Consider the following 19,066-nt stretch of genomic DNA (forward strand, 5'->3'; position numbering starts at 1 on the left):
CGGTCCAGAGAACGTTACACATGAGATAGGAAAACCGGTGAGTCAGCAGAGAAGACCACAGATGTCATGTTCAGAGAGCGCTTTCCTGCTGCCGCTCGATTGCATTGGATGGCGAAGGCGGCATAGCAGCTGTGGTCGAATGGCTAAGCTCGCTGGGTCAATTCTTCTTTTGAGCAAGTCAATCTGAGGTCTCCTGCGGCACCCAAGCGTATATTTCAGCTGCGGAAGGTTCTTCAATTGGTAAGTCAGGACTGCTGCAAGACAATCTCAATTGCCGCCAGCCCACCGCTCGACCCTTCCATAACGTGACCACCCGGCAGCAACGCGTCAAGACAGGTCTCAGCTCCGAGAGTCAACAACAGTCGCTCCCTTGCTTCCTCCAACTTTCCTATCTCTCAACTTTTGAACTCCGACACAAGCTATTCAACTCACGTATCAACTATTCTCTGCTGTCGCTAGCTCAACACTCAGACGTCTAAAACATCAGACCTCAACAACATATCAACAATGGCGGGACGCGGGCATGGACGTGGTGGAGGTGCAGGTCACTACAAACCAGCTCGTGAGGTGGCCAGGGTCTATGGGTAAGCCGCACCAAACTATCGATCAGATAGTGCGTCACTGTGGTAGACGTCGCAGCTATGCAGACAGGAGCCTCTATACAGGTACATACGTAGGTTTCTAACATCCACACAGCAACGGCCAATTCCCCGCACCCAATCCACAAGTCGTCAAGCTAGAGAACGAAATGGTCAAACCTGGCTTGTCATCAGCAATGGCCGCTAGCTCCCCAGATTTCAAACTGCCCTGCCGGCCTGCCTATGGTATGCAGGGAAGGGCTATCGCACTGTACGCTAACTACTTCGAATTGAAAGCCGCAAACAAGAACAAAGATCTGTACCGCTACTCACTCGCGTTTCAGTCCGAGGAAGAGTCAGAGTTGAAGACCAAGAAAGTCAAGAAGAGGCGGGTGATAGAGATACTACTGGACATGCCACCCTTTTCGACACTCAAGGTTGCCAGTGATTGGACTCAAAAGCTTGTGTCCGCACAAAAGATACCACTCGCCGAAGAAGGCCAAGAGTATACCGTTGAATTCTACCACAAGGACCGTGGACCTTTGCCTTCACCCACACCCAACGAAGAAGCCAGACTAACAGAGGCTCGCACACGAAACACGTATCACATACGCGTCCAAGCAATCGGCACTGTCTCGCTCGCAGACCTTTTGCAAGACTTGTCTGGATCTAAATCCACCTATCCACTGAAGCTCGAGGCTATTGATGCCTTGAACACCATCATGGCACATGGACCCAGCACTGCGCTCAACATCACCACTGCAGGAAACAAGTTCTTCCCTTTCGGTGACCATCCCCAAATGGAGTCACACGACCTCAAGGAAGGTCTTCAGGCTCACCGCGGATACTTCACCAGTGTGCGTACAAGCGTGAGCAGATTGCTCGTCAACCTCAACGTCGCGACTGGTGCCTGTTATAAGCCTGGGTGAGTTAATTCTACGCAGGAATTTTGTTTGCGTTGTACACTAACTCTGGCACCCATACTAAGACCCCTTATTGAAATGATGAGCGAGGTCTGTGGAAGTTACCCACCACTTAGCGAACAGCATCATATACAGGTTACGAAATTCTTCGGCCCCATCAGAGTCGAGACGAACTATCTGCCCGACGACAGTAGCAAAAACAAAGAGAATAAAGGAACCAAACGTCAAGTGCGCACCGTAATCGTTGCCCCTTATGGAAAGAACGCAACGAATGTTACCTTCCCCAAAACACACACCAATGGAACAGTCACTCACCCTACAGTCCAGCAGCACTTCCTGGAAGAGCACAACATAAGACTCCACTATCCCCGAGCACCTTTGGCCAATGCTGGAATACCCAAGGACCCGATTTGGATACCAGCTGAGCTGTGCAAGATCCTGCCTGGTCAGCTAAAACGAGGTCTGCTCACATCTGAACAAACGGCCAGAATGATCACATTTGCTGCCCGCAGGCCACATGCAAACGCCGAGTCAATCACTGGCAATGGCTTGACAGTTACCATGATCAATCCAGTGGTAAATGGTGAGAATACGAACTTGAAGGGATTCGGCGTCAAGGTCGACCCTAGAATGATCACTGTACCTGGCCGGATTCTGATGCCTCCAACTGTGATGTATAAAGGTTTGAAGAACCGGACCCCGAACAACGGGACATGGAACTTGAAGGTCTCAGAACTGGGTCTTTCGCCATTCCGCGTCGTGAAGAAGCTGGGTGAATGGTAAGCTTACCTGGACCTGAAGTGGATGCAAGACAAGAGCTGACATAGACACCAACCTCTAGGTCTACACTCGTCATCAATTCCGGGAGATATGATACCATTCCAGGCGGGATCGAGGGCCTCAAGGCCGATCTGCACAAGTTCCGGGAGGAGCTCAACAAGTACGGTCTGAATCTCATCGAGCCTCAAAAACCATGCATCATCAACATTGCACCAGGAATCCTGGAGGACGCAAAACGCCATCCAGAATTTGTGGATACTATTCGATCATTGGTTGAGACTGGGCTGAGGACTCAATTGCCTAAAAAACCAACCTTCTTGTTGGTCCTGCTGCCCAGCGACAACATTACACTTTACGACACACTCAAGTCTCTGTTTGACTTGACGTACGGAATACCGAGTGTCTGCTGCGTTGGCAAAAAATTCGACAAGAAGTCAGAACAAATCTACGCAAACGTCGCAATGAAGGTCAACCAGAAGCTCGGTGGCGTCAACCACGTGGTTGATATCAAGAGGATGACACCACTGGACACGCAAACCATCATCTTCGGCATCGACGTGACGCATCCATCTCCTGGAAGTTCGGAAACCGCACCAAGTATCGCTGGTGTAGTGGCTTCGATCGATGCAATGTTCTCGCAATACCCCGCGAGCATGCGTCGCCAACAGGGTTACAAAGAGATGGTCACGGACCTGGAGGAGATGATCATCGAACGTCTCCGGTTATGGCAGAAGCGCAACCAAGACCGTCTCCCAAACAAGGTTATCGTCTACCGCGACGGAGTGGGTGAAGGCCAGTACCAGCAAGTCGTCGAGACTGAAGGTGAATCGTTCAGCAAGGCATTCGACAGACTGTACGGCGCCAGGGCAAAGCACCCGAAGCTCTCCATAGTTATGGTCGGTAAGCGGCATCATACGCGTTTCTACCCGACAAAGATGGAGGATACAGACGGGACCACAGGCAACCCGAAGCCGGGTACTGTTGTTGATCGGGGTGTTACTGGCGAGAAGTTGTTCGACTTCTTCCTGCTTGCGCATCAGGGTAAGGAAGCCAATCCGCGCACTGTGACATACAGCTAATTTATGATAGTATGTTGCTCTCTCTGTCACCTACATCATCAAAAGCACGAGAAACCGGAGAAAGCATCCAAGACTCTACCACCGCCATATGCAGCTCGAAGACCGTCTTCAACACTCACCTCTCTCTATAAGAAGCAACATGATCGCTTGTACTGATATCGTGATAGGGACTACAAGGCACTTCGCGACCAGCACGCTACGTCGTGCTCAAAGACGAAAACAAGTTCGGAGCCGATCAGCTCCAAACCCTGACAAACAACCTGTGCTATACCTTCGCTCGCGCCACTCGATCTGTCAGCATATGCCCTCCAGCATACTGTAAGTGTCTCTGTACAAACTGCTTGTGAGAATCGTTGGCTGACTTGATAAAACCACTTTCAGATGCAGACATCCTTTGCGAACGCGGTCGGTCGTATCTAAACAGCGTACTCAAAGGCCCTGGTGCGGCGTTGAGTGAGAGTGCTTGGTCGCGAGATGTAAATCCGGCACTAAGCGAGACGATGTACTACCTCTAAGGGGGAACTGAGGTATGCGGCAAGCAAGGAGCGAGCTGTATTACTTGTTCTCTTGCATTCCCTGTTTACTGAGGCAATGCAGCGTTGCTTTTTGCCGCCACCCCACTTCTATATCGACATGGCTGTCTCCACATTTGCCCAGTTGGAATTGGCGTTGGTTTTGTTTGTTGCGTAGGCGTAGACGGAGAGGTATTGCAGACATGGTATTGGTCAGAATTAGGCAGACATAGCTGTCGAACTCCAGTCACTCGTTCAGACTTTAAGTTTATTGCATGGCGCTCAATAATGTTATCGTCACGACTCGGGCATGCAAGGGTCTAGGCGCGAGTGTGCTGCAGGGCGTCACGGGGTCGCGGTCGCCTTTCCCCGCACTAGCCCGGAGCGATGACAGCCAACCACATCAGGTCTCCCAGCCACTCCGTTTCACCCCACTGCAGCCCTGGACAGCACACGGACGGTTGATCTCGCTCCTCGAATGGATTAGCTTATCGCTGGTATACGGAGAGCAGAGAGGCCCGCCTTCACCATGAGCGCATTCTCTCCCGACTCATTCACGACCAAAGCGCTAGGCACCCGCGACACTGCACGGTTCCTGCCCCGATTCACGCGTCACAAGGGTACTCCCATGTGCCTGCAGAGCCCCCCACACTGTGAGACCATACCGCCATAGCATACCAACACCAGCCTTGTTCGCACCCGTCCCCATTCCTCCACCACCACCGACTGCGCGCAAAAGATGATGGACACGACGGATCGCGGCAGCATATACGAGCACGACATTCCGTCTCTGAGCGCCTCACTCGAGGCCTTCGACCCAGAGCGCAGCATGCACTCGGCCTACAGCGGCCGCTCCAACATGCATTCGTCGCGCTGGAGCGTGCCCCAGGACGACGTCGACTCCGAGACCGAGTCGGACGGCCCATGGGCGCCCCCAGCCTGGCAGAAGTCCCAATCGAGCAACCACTGGTACAGGAAGTCGCTGCTGGGCGAGAGCGCAATGCGCAACAGCCCCTCCAAGTCGCCCTTTGAGTACCGCACCGACCGCGACGTGACGCCTTCGCGCATACCGCTGCCAGAGTCGCCCTACAAGATGACGCCGCGCACAAGCCCAGAACCCATACCCGAGGAGGAACAGCGATACATGTCCAACAACATTGCGTCGCGCCTGCAGAGCCCATGCGAAGACCCTCAGGCGAGCGCGGGCGCATTGCACGGAACTGAATCAACCGTGTCGCAACACGATGAGGGGCCAGTAGAGGGGTGTAAGTAGTCGCTGTTCCCTCCGCGCGCGCGCTGTGCAATCTAACAGCCATAGTCATGCGCTTTGCTTACAGAGGAGAAGCCAAGTTCCGCACTGCGCCCATTGAAGACACCATATCTACCGTCGCGTCTGGCCTTCACATCTTTACGAGGTCGCGCGCAAACGTCATCTTCACGGTCGCGACCGTCTTCTTATCTTATCTCTTGCTGCAGCCCTGGCAAGCTAGTCTCATTCCGGATGTCGCGAATGTCGCCAACATGGCCAAGCAATTCGAGCCGCTGCTTTATGCTTCGGAAAGTGTTATCCCCCGGTCGCGCGAGTTGGCTGATGCTAGTATCGCAGTCCAAGACCTGGGGGAGAGCGTGCGCGCGACAAACATGTCGGCGTCGTCTGTCATCATCGACCAGCTCGACGACTTGGGCGATAGCCTCAAAATCCTATCAGAAAAGATTACCAGTTTCTTCACCAATGTAGATGGCGATATGGACTCGTAGGTATACATCTGTCTTGACCTCATCACACCTACTGATCTGTTCTCGCATCGCAGCATCCTCATAACCATGGAATGGGCAAAGCGCGAATTGCAAAGCATCCAAGGCCCTAAAATAGGCATGATCGACACCGTCATCGATAACGTGCATGGCGGCCTAAGTAAAATCGGTCTTCTAGAACGCAACGACGGGTCCCCAACAGCTATTGGTCATGTTGTAAACGATATCCTGGGCCACACCACTCAACAGCGGAGCAAAGCCACTCTACAACGGACATTTGACTACCTGTTGTCTACGCTTGAAGAAAACATTGCCAACGAACTTGCGCGCGCAGACGTGCTTTTCCAGCTCTTTGAATCCGTAGACCGCCAATTCCACAACCTGCATCGCTCCGTTGCCAAGGAAGAAGACAGTCTTGCCAATCGCAAAGACGAGTTCCTAGCCAGCATGTGGCGACAAACCATCAACAACAAGATGAAGATTAAAAAGTACGAAAAAAACCTCAAGCTGCTGAAAGATGTCCGGGCGTCGACATTGATTAACAAGTCGGAACTCAAAGTTCACATTCAAATTATACATTCGGTGAGGGATCAGTTGGATAAAGCCAGGAAGAATTTGATTAGTCCGTTGATTCGCGCGGCGCAGAGTAATAGCTTTGGAATCGATCAGCAGCTTAGTGATCTCACGGGCACGTATAGCTTTCTTAAGACGCTGAGGGATGATCAGAAGAAGAAGGTTAGGCAGCAGATGTGGGGGGAGCCGAAGAAACGCATTGCTATTACTGCTGGGGGTAAGGAGGAGATTGAAGATGGTGAGGAGAGCGAGTGAGAAGAAAACATTTCTTTGGTGTTTTCGTGAGGTTATTCTTATTTCGGTTTACGCACACTCTCCTCCTCATTTGTTCATTCTCTCTCTCTCCATCTGGCGGCGTTTTTTTTCTTCTACTTCTGCACAGCGAAACTTGAGCTTGGCTACTGCTGCTACTTCTTCTGATCGTTCTAGCATGGCGAAATGGTTAGACAAAGGAGGAGTGGGGTGCTTACTCCAGACACACACACATGATGGCGTCGAACGAGATGCTGGGCGTATTGGATGGGACTCATGTACAGGCATTGTTGCCTTGATATTTTTTTGTAAGGCGAAGAGGGATTGGATACGATATGGACGGGATTGGCAACACAATGGCGTTTACGTAGCGATGTATTCGCATTATGTATGTAGGAACGCAATTCAACTACAAAATTAAAATATGGTTGAGTCTTTGTCACATTTGTAATTACAGATACGCATCTACTTAGCTTGGAAACTATTTGAAAAGTCGGCCGTGAAGTGTTTGGTTGCACTGCGAAGCAAGGCTATTTGGCTCAGGATGTGTGAGCTGGAGCGGACGTTCGGAATGGACAGTCAAAGCTGCATCCTTATTAGCCGCAGCTATATACCGTGATTACAAGGGCTGTGCGAAGTGGCAAAGCTGCAACCTGTAGATACAAGTATTATCAAAGCATAGACCAATGACCGTTGCCATGAAAATCAGGCATCCAAGAAACCTGAGGGCGCAACGTGCATTCTCGCTGCAGCTTGCGCACACGCGAAGACTGGGGTTTTACCTAATGGGGTAGAAGCTGCTCACCGGTCAAGCCCTCAGCCACACCGCGAGAATACGCGGTATAAAGCTGATTGCGACAAGCAGGCCCGCCTCCAAAACGCACTACTGCAAATCTACCTCTCTTCTTCCGCCTATTATCGTTTCGTTCTTTCTCCACCCCTCGCCCAGTGCCCTAGGGAAACGGGCCGTTATGGTCCAGGTGTGCGCCAGCATGGGAGGCAGAGTTCTCATGCCTCTGCATGACAATCCTGACAGTGAAAGGCTAGTGGAATGGGTGAACGAAGTGCCACACTACAGTCTCAATGATCGAAAGCCGTTTGATTGGACTCCTTTCCAAGGTTGCGACTATTGTAACGGGCTTTGTTCCGTTCTCGAATCTGCAGATTCTGTGCGTCAACTTCTCGACGGGCAGAGAGTCCCGATATTCCAAGGGCGATATGGAGAGTTGGAAGTTATTGCCATACGAGGATGCAAGTTCGCCATTTATCTCATGGAATATCTGAATGCAGGTTTCGAGACAGACTATGGGTCGGACAAGCCAATAGACTTGGGCTTTCGGCGAATTGATAAAAACGATCCAGGTAGCGTACGATTAGTCTCACTCGTCGAAGAAAGTGAGAATGAAGATATAGATCCCTTGTATCTCGCTGTTGGGACCGCTCATAGTAGGTTTACCCTTACTTACTCTATCAGATACTAAGAGCTCTTCGATAGATGATCCTGCGGTTACTATAACTTCTTGTCTACCGGATGCTGACCCTTTGTCGCCTCAAAACCTATTGTTACTTAAACGCTGGCTGGGTGATTGTGCAAGTCGTCAGCATAAATATCGCCACTGTCCAAATATGATGCCAGTTAGGACGAAACTTCCTACGCGTGTGGTTTATGTTGGCACGGACGATGGGCAGGATCCGCCGAGACTTTATTCAGGTAACGGAAATATAGCTGGATACACAGCTCTTACCTACTGTTGGGGTGGCTTTCAGACACATCAGACCGAAAAGAACAGGATAAAACGATACATGCGTGCCTTACCAGTGGAACGACTGCCGAAATCACTTCGAGACGCCATACTCCTTACTCGTGCTCTTGGGATCCAATACATCTGGATCGACTCTCTTTGTATTATCCAAGACTGCAACGAAGACAAGGATCGCGAAATGGCTAGAATGGCCAACATATACAAGAATGCGATCTTTACAATCGCCGCTGCGAGAGCCGAATCTTGCGACGACGGATTCTTGGGTGTGCAAGAGATGAGGGCTGGGCTACTCCGGATTTCCATCAAACTGCCAATGAACTGCCTGAATGGAGCCATTGGATCTGTACTACTCTATCTTACCAGGACCCAAATTGGACATGAAAATACACCAATCGACAAAAGAGCATGGAGTTACCAAGAGCAGTTACTATCCCGTCGCGTGATTAGTTTTTTCGATGATTCCATAGAGTGGCGCTGCCCAAGTCGCCATTTGTCCGATGATATGCTAGCAAGAAAAGAATCGGGTGCAACGGATCCGGTATTTCTGGATGAAAAAACAGCACTATCTGAAAGGACAAGCCATATGGGCCGGCTTTTATGCCTGCACTCAGAAAGGAAACGTAAATTTCCCAAACACCTTGCGAATTTATCCACAGTTTGGTGGACGGCAGTGAGGGAGTATACGATGGGAAGTCTATCGAATCCAGACGACAGACTTCCTGCCATTGGTGGAATTGCGTCTGAGTTTCACGATCTGAGTGGTGACGTCTATGTCGCCGGGCTTTGGATGTCGAATTTGATAAGGGACTTGCAGTGGTCTGTCTACAAACAATTGGAAGAGCCGTCGAACGACACCGGGAACCGGGATCTCAAATATGATACCCCTACTTGGACCTGGGCATCTACTCATGAGTGCACGATCTGGAAGTACAGCGAGTGGTATGAACTCGATTCAGACAGGGTGAAAATCATTGATTGCAAGGCTAATCCAGTATCAGCCCTTGCACCGTTTGGGTCTGTCAATGGTGGAGAACTCAGGATCCGTGCACCACTGAAATTGCTTAGTGACAGACAAGTCAAGGAGATGCTGGCACTGGGTGGTCGTTACAGCAGATTCTCCTTTGGAGAAATCTTCTTTGACAGGGAATCTCGGCGTCACGCCGACGCGCTTATCACACGACGTTGCGGAGCAGCTCCACATATCGAGTCAACGGGAATCTGGTTTCTTGGCTTGTCAAAACACGTAGACCTCGACTACGAATCCAGTGGTCTAGTGCTTACGAAGCGTGTAGATGGCCTTTTTGAACGGATAGGGGTCTTCATGATCTTCGTAGGCGACGCTTGGCTCGGATATGGGTCAGCCGAACATGATGAGCTTAGGTCAAGCTGGGGCGATGATTATGTAGTTACTGATGTCACTATTGTCTAAGAGATCATGGCCAAAGCATCTTTGCTACAGTAGCAAAAGGCAAAGCACGAAGGCAAAGGCATACGAGATCGCAAGTACTGGAGATAGAGACTACACAAGATTCTACGAACGGAGAATAAGATGGTAGATCGTTGGTGGATATTTCTCCAGCTGTTGTTTGCCTAGTACAGGGTAAGGTGGTGTACGACATTCCTAAGTAAGCTTACAAAAGCGGACCTTTTCCGCCGGTTTATGAGCGACATCAGCCGTCATGTGCTGACAGTACTGGGTATGCTTAGGCAACCAGAATTCACAACAACACAAAGAACCGGTCGTATCATTATTCTGTAACGTGGCTAGGTTCCTTACAAAGCGTCAACTTTACCCATTCTATAGAAAACCACTGTATGCTTCACGAATAATCTTTACTTCTTACCTGCAGCTCTTCTCAGTTATTCAACTGTCGAATTCAGCTCGCAATATCGTACACTCTACACCCCACATCCAAGATGCAGAAGCGCGCCAAAAGATCTGCCCGTAAACCAAACCGCGCTCCCCTTCCCTCGCCCCAAATCCTAGACCCCCAACCCTCAGGAATCCAACCCATCATCCGCCAAGGTCGCGAAGCAGTCGTATACCACATCCCCATCTCTCCACCCTCCCTTCCCCTCCCTTCTTCACCCACGCCATCGCCATACAAAACCACAATCTCTCTCCCCCGCCACTCTACATGGACATCAGGACTACACTTCCACACCACGCACACCGAATATTTGCGTCTCCTCCGCGGCGCCATCTTCATCTACCTTGACGGCGAGACCCAGATCCTAAGCGCAAAAGCAGGCGGCAGCGTAGCCATATACGGGGATAAGACTGCAGTAAACGCAACACCTGGCTTACAAGTCAAAGTAAACAAGTACGCGAGACATAACTGGGGCAGAGCACGTGAGTCCCTGTCACGTAAGAGAATAACGTGCGTCGTACCGCGTTACCCAGAAGACATTGACGACGAAGTTGTGGTGGAGGAGTGGACAGAGCCGGTGGATTTAACCAAACCGCTTTTCTTCTGGAATCTAAATGCTGTTGTTTTGACGCCGCTGGATGCGCGTCTGGAGGGGAGGGGGAAGATGGCAGCGAGGTGGATGTTAGGTGGATGGTGGGTGTCTTTCCAACTGTTTACTATCTTTTATGAACTGGATAACTGGCCTGTTGTTGTTGGGTTGAGGGGTGTGCTGGGTGGGGAGACGGATTGGCCGTGGATTCGGAGATGGAATCGACAGATTGAGGGGGCGGTGGAATGGTGCATTATCATGATTGTGGTGGGATTCGCGAGGGCGGTGGGGTGGGTGTTGGGCGTTAAGGCTGTTGAAAAGGAACGGACGCCGGAAGGGTTATGGGAGGAGTATCAAAAGAACAGAGCGTGCAAGCAGGTGTGATGATCTTTGATGTATCGCGCAAAGTTTGTATCATCTTCTAATGGAATAGGAGTCTATAATGTGAGCACATGAATCAGCGACGCTACTATAACAGATCCGACTTCTCCTTCTCCTCGTCGACTAGGTCTCGAAACTCCTCAAACGCTTTCTGATCCATCGGGTACGTATGCTGCTCAGCAGGATAACTCCTACTCTTAACCTATAAAAATGGAGATAAAGAGTCAGTGCACATTTCACAAGTATCGGTGCATTTGCAACTTACCTCATCCTTGTACTGACTTATCGCCTTATGCGCCTCCTCCCACACGTTACCATACTGCTTCACAAACTTGGGCAAGAACCTTCCCGGCGGGAAATTTCCCAACATGTCGACCTGCACAAGCACCTGCCCTGAGCACCCATTCCCGGCCCCAATCCCAATCGTCGGGATCCGCAACTCCCTCGTCACCAACGCAGCGACTTGTGCAGGCACAGCCTCCAGGACCACCGCGAACGCTCCGGCTTGCTGCACGGCGAGTGCATCGTCGAGGAGCTTCAGAGCGCTGTGTGTGGATTTGCCCTGCACACGGAAACCGCCGAGGGCGTTTTGGCGCTGTGGTGTGAGACCGATGTGCGCGAGGACAGGGATGCCGGCGGATGTTATCTTGGAGATGGTGGGTGCCATTTCGGCGCCACCTTCTAGTTTTATGGCTTTCATGCGGCCGATCTTTATCATACGGATAGCAGATTCGAGGGCTTGGGCGGGAGAGATCTCATAGGTTCCCATGGGAAGGTCGCCGACCTATTCAAACATTCAGCATCAGCAAGTGGACATGACTTGGAGGTAGTCGTGAGTAAGGGGGTATGGAGAGATAATTATGGACATACAGTGAAAGCGCCTTTCGTCGCGCGCGCCACGGACTTGCAGTGCAGCAGCATCTCTTCCATTAATACTTCGCTCGTGTCTTCCATGCCAAGTGCGACCATGGCTAGACTGTCGCCAACTAGTATCATGTCCATGCCAGCATGGTCGGCGACATGAGCGCTGGGAAAGTCATGCGCGGTGATCATGGTTATAGGCTCGCCTTTGCGGTAGAGACTCTGAAGCGTGTTGATGGTGACGGGTTTACGGGCGTTTGCTGGCGCAGAGCCCAGCGGTGAATGCGAACTCCATCGCCGCTGTGCGCAGGTCAAAGTGGTTCGCGGTATCGACGACGTGGATGGTTGGTATACACGTGGTGCTGCAGCAGTATATCGCGGGCATGTTCGCAGCACGTTTACGAGGGCACGCGACATGGCGGCAGTGTCGCAAGTGCGGTGGTGGAGAGGATTTTTGGAGTGAGAAAGATTTTCACAGCCCCTGGAGACGACGCGGAGATGTGTTCGTAAGCCATAGCTTTAGGGCGGGAGGGGGATTGCTTTTAAGCAACATGTGCAGAAAGCTGCGCTGAAGATTGTATACCTAACCTTGGAGTTTTGGAAGAACCGAGGGTCAGTCGAGTGCTCGGTACACCCCGCCTTCAGTCATTAGTATTCAAGTGTCATGGCGCATATGTCTTGTCTTTTTATTTCTTGTCTCTGTTCTCCAGCGAAACAGTTAGCATGTACAACGTATCGTTCGGACCAGCGGTGAAGGACTCAGGCAGGATCTCGGGGAAGCTGCGGCATTGCTCCACAGTGATTGGACGTCTGTTGTGCCGGCTGCAGCACATTCAAACATGAACGCGCATCGACGAGGATGATCTCATATCTTTCTCCAAGTCCTGTGGTGATAGGTTTGGTCTTGCTGGCGGATCGCCGTTCTAAGCTATCTGTTGCGAGCATCTCTCATTGATGTCATGAGGCTGGTTGAAGCCCTAGATTCCGAAAACTCCCAGGCACTTGCTCAGTCGCAACCGAGCATAGCACACTTGGCGCTAGGTTCGCGTCATGTTTAGTCGTAGACTGTCTTTGGAGTATCAGCTTGTCGATCTGGACCCTTGATATGGCTAACGGTTTGTGGTACCTGGTGATGCAGCCTCTGGTTTCATCACATCTGTACTGACTGATAGTTGACGCGTAGATATATTATGTGATATTAGGTCTCAAGATGGGACGATGAGTTGTTAAGAAGAAGCCTCTGTGAATGCTAGAGAAGGTGTATCACAGCGATGGCGCGTCATGTTCTCGGCGATGACTGGCCGGGGAGACGTGCGCAAGCGTGACATGCCGGCTCTCGACGCTCGTGATCACGACTACCTCCACCATCACTCCCACTTGCTCCCCTCAACACATCCTAGCCAAACAAAAGACAGCAACACACAACTGTCGAACACGACACGAATCAAAGGCTACGGACAGCCATACCTTGCCAACAAACCACTCGTAGCTTGCCAGCGAACGCGCCCCTCATCCGCTATCGATAACCCCCGCCGCCGACCTCACGAGAGCTCCCGCCACGAGCGACGGACTACCATAAAGATCTCCAATACCCCCAGAAGGAAGCGCAGCTTCTCGATAAGAACAACACACTTTTATAGTGCTGTAGCAACCGCGTCAAGATGAGTTCGCCAAAGAGACGTATCGAGACGGATGTATGTGGAGACCTTTACCCCGGCGATAGATGAGAAGGAACAAGAGCTAACAGAGGTCTTCTGTTGAACTATACAGGTCATGAAGTAGGTTGCGCATTGTCAGGCTGGAATATAGAGTGCTAACAACAGAACAGGATGTATGTCAATCGGTTTCCTCGCTCCTTTGCCTCACGCGCCTGGCGCCCCTATGGCAAACCTCAGAGCTGGTAGCTGATGAAACGCAGGCTCATGAGTGACTACGAGGTAACGCTCGTCAACGACAACAGTGAGTAGCATTGCGCCGATTTCTGCCAGATACATAGCTAACAGACTGCAGTGTTAGCTATCTCTACCATCCGGATACGCACCCACTGGAAAGATGCTAACACACCACAGGCAGGAGTTCTACGTCAGGTTCAAGGGCCCGGTAGAGAGTAAGCCAGAAAATTTCACGCAACCAACAATTTGCTAATGTAACATAGCGCCATTCGAAGGTGGCCTCTGGAAGATCCACGTCGAGCTCCCTGACCAATACCCCTACAAGAGTCCCAGCATCGGATTTGTTAACCGCATCTTCCATCCCAACATCGATGAACTGTACGACTCACCCACTCCTTTCCACCACGTCACCAAATCCCTGCTTACATACACAGCTCCGGCTCCGTCTGCCTCGATGTCATCAACCAGACCTGGTCACCAATGTACGACATGATCAACATCTTCGAAGTCTTCCTTCCCCAACTCCTGCGGTACCCCAACCCAACCGATCCCCTCAACGGAGAAGCTGCGGCGCTGTTGATGCGAGAACCGAAAAGCTACGATGCCAAGGTCAAGGGTACGTAGTATAAAGGTGCTGGGAGTAAAGTTGGACTAAGATTAGACAGAATACGTTCAAAAGTACGCCAACAAGGATACCGCTGAAGACTCCGACAAAGACGATGGCGATGACGATGAGATGAGTTCGGTTGGTAGTTATGAGTCGGGTGATGAGGATGAGGCGGCGGGGAACATGGAGGATATCTGAGATCCTATCAGTCTTCCTTCGTACTGTCTACGGCCCTTCTTCTTCACTCTGCCTCCATGGCTGGCGATATGGCGCACATAGGGTACGTTGCTACTTATTCCCCTGGTATTCGGCTGCTTCACTGTTTGGGTATAGGATGAGACTTTTCTGTTGGCGTTTTCGTTGATTACTTTCGAACAACATGAGAGGGGTTAGAGAATATGCTATTACGCTTCCATCGTCCTTGGCCTTTGTAGACGGAATGATTGGAAAGCTTATCGAATCTACATTTCTGTGCCAATGTCTGAATTAGTGTATGTCATGTCAAGTACCTTATCGTTTCATTATTTGCGGCCATATTCTTCGCTTGCATAAACTCGGTTCTAACTTCGTGTATTTTCGCTCGATATCGACAGCCAAGAAACAGCAATCGAACCATACCATCACAGCAACAACATCAACAAAAACACGAAGCCCTGGTTGATACATTGCAACTGCTACAAATATCGAACTAGTTACTGATCTGCTCTTCTATGCGCAAAGTCTACCTTACGATATATCTCTAAGAAACTACGAAATGTATAGCGTATCTAAAGCAATAATCTTCTATCATTAAATTTTCATAACAGAACATCTTGAAAGATTAAAAACAAAGCGCAAGTCTACTAACAAGATAGTGCGATTGGACGCTGTTGTGTGTATGTAGATCTCGCGAGCCGTACGGCCGTATCGGCGTCACTACCACTATTGTTCCGACTTTCCCCCTTGTCATGTGTGACGTAAATTCGCCTTTACCAGTGCCACTGGTGGTGAAGATCGCATGAGGACACGTTCATCGGTTCCTACCAGCTCGTTGGAAAGAAACATCTGCAGTGTATAGCTTTGTTGCGCACTTCGACTTTGAAGACAGCGAACTGATACAAGCTTATGTGATCCGTAATGCAGGCTATGACAATGCTTGTTACAGGTTTTCATACACCAACAGACACAGTACTTGTGTTATGGCCGGAACGAAAGCAGTGAGAGAGAGCAAGGTATAGGCTGTATACCTGCTGCTGTATGTGGTGTTCTACCAACTTATTTCCCTACCAGAAGGTTGTCGACAAACCTTCTAGTTTCCTCACCGATGCGATGAGGATACTCTTCTTGTGGAAAATGACCAGAGTTTCCGAGCCTAACAACTGGGGGGTTGCCCATCCACTCGGCAACGTCCTTAACCTTGTGAGGCGGCAACAACATACCTGGGTTTACTGAGAATAATAGTTTTGGAACTTGGTTATTGCCCTCCTTCAACCTACCGATATGAAGATGCGAAGTCAGTATATGTCTCACATGCCATTTCGTACAGTCACAACTCACCAGTTCCAAGCTTTATAAAGAATCTCGCCGACTTCTGGAGCACGACCCTCAAGTGGAATCTCGTTAGGCATCCGCCATTGGGGTTCGCGGTCAGCCGGATGTGCAAACGGCCTACGATAGTGTTCCATTACCGCGTCAGGAAGAGATCCCTTTGAAGTACCTTCTTCCCTAAGAATAACTTCAACGAAGTAATTCTCTTCAATGACACACTGGTGCCCAGTTTCGGGATCGCGCATCTTAGTCAGATTCCTCTCCCAGCCTACGAAGTCCTCCGTAGTCACCATCATGTGAATAAACTCCATGCAAACCAATCCAGCCATCCGTTCCTCATTCTTTCGTGCCCAGTCGAACCCCAAACCAGAGCCCCAGTCGTGTATAACGAACACCACCTTTTCGTTCGCTGGTACTATAGCTTCCATAAACGCTGCAAAATACTCAATATGCTCTTTAATGTAGTACCCGCCTGAAGGCATCTTTCCCGAATCTCCAAAGCCTACAAGATCAGGCGCGACGCAACGGGCAACGGGTGATACATGCGGAATAACATTGCGCCAAAGATAAGATGACGTTGGATTTCCGTGCACGAAGACAACGGTTGTCGTTGCAGCTGTACTGGGATGACCGGTGTCGACATAAGCCATGAAGGAATCGAGAGTATTGACACGTTTCTTCTTAAACGGGAAATCTGGGGATATTTCTTCTGCGGCCATGTTGGTGCTTCTAAAGTGATCCACGTGCAGATCAGGTAGGCGTGTGTAATGAATGGACTGATGCCTCAAGTGTGACTATAGAGATTGATTCTTACAATGACTTCGAGAGTTCATATAAAACATCTTGATCACGCTAACAAGTTACGGCGAGAGATGTGATGCTTGTGAGCCAAGGCCTTGCGGCCGTAAGGTATGATCGAGTGCAAAACTCCAAGCAATTTCTCCGGACTTGGCCCTCAGGTCCATGCGTGACGATGGATAGATGTTCTGCCGGTATGTGGAGGCCAATCCCAGTAGACCGTGCTTCTACTTTGAAATTGTGGAGTTCTCGGGGTCCGGTGTCCGCGTTTCTGCGAATAGTGCAGATCAATATCGAGGACTACTCACCAGTGGCGACCAATCACATGTCTGACTGAGCTCAACGCCAAAGCGTATGGATGCAAACGTTCAACAATCTAACAAAACGAGGTCCTAATGCAGGCGGATGTTGAAAGAGAAGGATTCAATCTGACTTCCATATCTCGCCTGCGTAACTATGTAAGTCTGCCAAAGGAATCACTTAGCCCGTTACTCTCCAACAATTGTACAATAGGACTAATGAATCAGGGAATTGATACACAAACTATATCGAGGATTGATTAAATGACCCAATCCAGGATCATTCTCGCAAGGTGTGGAGCAGAGTGACGTTGCAAGATCGATCCACAACTAGTTCGTCGCAGCGGTATACGCTACAGTGTGACATCATGACCTACACCAAGGCCGACTCTTGAAGACTTACTGACCCGACAGATCTATAAGAGTATCCTGAAGAGCACTATGTTTTAGTGCAACACCGGAACCATATCTCGAACGCAGTATCTACCAACTCTCTAACTGTCGTCGCAAAACTCGAACAAATCTTTGATCTCCTCATTCTTCTACCAAGAGCATGCGATATCGTTGCAGTCTACACGTCCTCTCTCAGTTTTCTCTAGAACTCTGATAGTGCTTCTACCTTTCATTACTGTGTGTTCTCTCTGCATCTATATTTGCTCAGACTAACGAAACCGCAGTGGTTCCTGTACAGTGGACTAACCAATCGACTTGCTGACCTGCCGGGCCCCAGAATCAGCCGATGGACAAATCTACGGTTGAAGTAAGTTCTCATAAACTTCATTATGGTAACCCTATGGCTTTTTTTGATCACATATCTGATGGTATAGGCATGCAACGCTGCGAGGATACAGGGGCCAATATATCCAAGCACTTCACGAACGTTACGGTCAGTGATATCGCGATTCTTTATATTTTAGCGTACCAAGCTGAAAATATTAGGTCCCATCATCCGCATATCTCCCTATGGAGTCTCGGTAGCTGATATAGCCGCTGCCAAATCCATTTACAGGGTTGGCAGCCCATTCATGAAATCTTCATGGTACAGTTTCTTCACCGGGGAGACCAAGGAACCAAATCTGTTCACGGTAACGGATCCACACATCCACGCAAACTTTCGCAGATTAGTGGCGTACAACTTCTCTGAGAAATGGATTAAAAATTTGGAGCCATACATCGCCAAGACTGTAAGACTAGCTATCGAGAGGATAGCCGGAGATATAAAGGAACACGGGCACAGCGATATTTACAAGTGGTTCACGTTCATGGTGAGTGTACCAAGCGCCTTGTAGCTACTCATATCTGGGCGCTAATCACAATCTAGGCAACTGATGTTGTTGGACAGTCGTCTTTTGGGGAGTCTTTCCGCATGCTTGAGACTGGAATTGTTTGTTTGCCAATCTCTGCGCCATCCTAGATCAGGCTAATCATATATGACAGAAAACCCAGTACGTCAAGGACTTTGAGGAGGTCCCTGTGAGAGGCATGCTTAGGGCAGAATTCCCCCTCCTGATGAACATACTGTATTATCTCCCATTTGGGTCGAAAGAAGTTCAGCGCTCAAGGGAGCGAATCGCTGATTACTCGAAAGAATCCATCATGAGTAAGTCAAACCGTGGGATCTCCGGATCCTATATGTGTTGATTGGAACACCCGCTAATCATAATTCCAACAATAGGATATTGGAATCTTCTGAAAACCGGAGAGGAAAATGTCAAGCCTACACTCCTAACGAAAGCGTACGATGCCGTTGAAGATGGAAGCATGACTACTAGTCAACTGGAACGCGAGGCTATAGTGTATCTTGTAGCCGGCACAGATACCACCGCACTTTCGGCCCTCTACACAGTGTGGAATTTAGCTTGCCATCCAGAGATCGAAGCAGCTGTGATTCAAGAAGTCTGTTACAAGCAACAAAAGGAACTCCACCCTTGATGAAGGAGTCGGCACAGAACGCCAGCCGGCGACCACGTCAGAAGGTAATGATCAACGCGGGGCGCTGATCACGTGATGTGGCCTCCCGCCAAGC

At 50.0% G+C, this 19,066-nt stretch overlaps 6 protein-coding genes across 6 annotated transcripts; 4 read left to right on the top strand and 2 right to left on the bottom strand.

Annotated features, from left to right (window-relative positions):
- Window positions 1-507: 507 nt before the first annotated feature.
- On the top strand, window positions 508-3,875 carry J4E82_008720 (uncharacterized protein; the record flags this gene model as incomplete). The annotated part of the gene is made up of 6 exons (XM_051734951.1): window positions 508-584; window positions 697-1,503; window positions 1,567-2,280; window positions 2,343-3,345; window positions 3,528-3,678; window positions 3,742-3,875. 6 exons carry the CDS (start codon window positions 508-510, stop codon window positions 3,873-3,875), a joined length of 2,886 nt encoding a protein of 961 aa, XP_051585320.1.
- A 736-nt stretch (window positions 3,876-4,611) lies between these two features.
- J4E82_008721 (uncharacterized protein) lies at window positions 4,612-6,455 on the top strand (the record flags this gene model as incomplete). Its single annotated transcript, XM_051734952.1, has 3 exons — window positions 4,612-5,137; window positions 5,191-5,626; window positions 5,684-6,455. 3 exons carry the CDS (start codon window positions 4,612-4,614, stop codon window positions 6,453-6,455), a joined length of 1,734 nt encoding a protein of 577 aa, XP_051585321.1.
- A 4,689-nt stretch (window positions 6,456-11,144) lies between these two features.
- Window positions 11,145-12,334, bottom strand: J4E82_008722 (uncharacterized protein; the record flags this gene model as incomplete). The annotated part of the gene is made up of 3 exons (XM_051734953.1): window positions 11,145-11,258; window positions 11,322-11,840; window positions 11,927-12,334. 3 exons carry the CDS (start codon window positions 12,332-12,334, stop codon window positions 11,145-11,147), a joined length of 1,041 nt encoding a protein of 346 aa, XP_051585322.1.
- A 1,356-nt stretch (window positions 12,335-13,690) lies between these two features.
- On the top strand, window positions 13,691-14,614 carry UBC8 (Ubiquitin-conjugating enzyme E2 8; the record flags this gene model as incomplete). Its single annotated transcript, XM_051734954.1, has 5 exons — window positions 13,691-13,695; window positions 13,987-14,024; window positions 14,073-14,187; window positions 14,244-14,425; window positions 14,475-14,614. 5 exons carry the CDS (start codon window positions 13,691-13,693, stop codon window positions 14,612-14,614), a joined length of 480 nt encoding a protein of 159 aa, XP_051585323.1.
- Window positions 14,615-15,948: 1,334 nt separating this feature from the next.
- Window positions 15,949-16,662, bottom strand: J4E82_008724 (uncharacterized protein; the record flags this gene model as incomplete). Its single annotated transcript, XM_051734955.1, has 1 exon — window positions 15,949-16,662. One exon carries the CDS (start codon window positions 16,660-16,662, stop codon window positions 15,949-15,951), a length of 714 nt encoding a protein of 237 aa, XP_051585324.1.
- A 1,974-nt stretch (window positions 16,663-18,636) lies between these two features.
- On the top strand, window positions 18,637-18,972 carry J4E82_008725 (uncharacterized protein; the record flags this gene model as incomplete). The annotated part of the gene is made up of 2 exons (XM_051734956.1): window positions 18,637-18,640; window positions 18,716-18,972. 2 exons carry the CDS (start codon window positions 18,637-18,639, stop codon window positions 18,970-18,972), a joined length of 261 nt encoding a protein of 86 aa, XP_051585325.1.
- Between the last annotated feature and the right edge of the window lie 94 nt (window positions 18,973-19,066).

Source organism: Alternaria postmessia (genome assembly GCF_024291825.1).
Source record: "Alternaria postmessia strain BMP 2775 chromosome Unknown scaffold_73, whole genome shotgun sequence".
Taxonomy (NCBI): domain Eukaryota; kingdom Fungi; phylum Ascomycota; class Dothideomycetes; order Pleosporales; family Pleosporaceae; genus Alternaria; species Alternaria postmessia.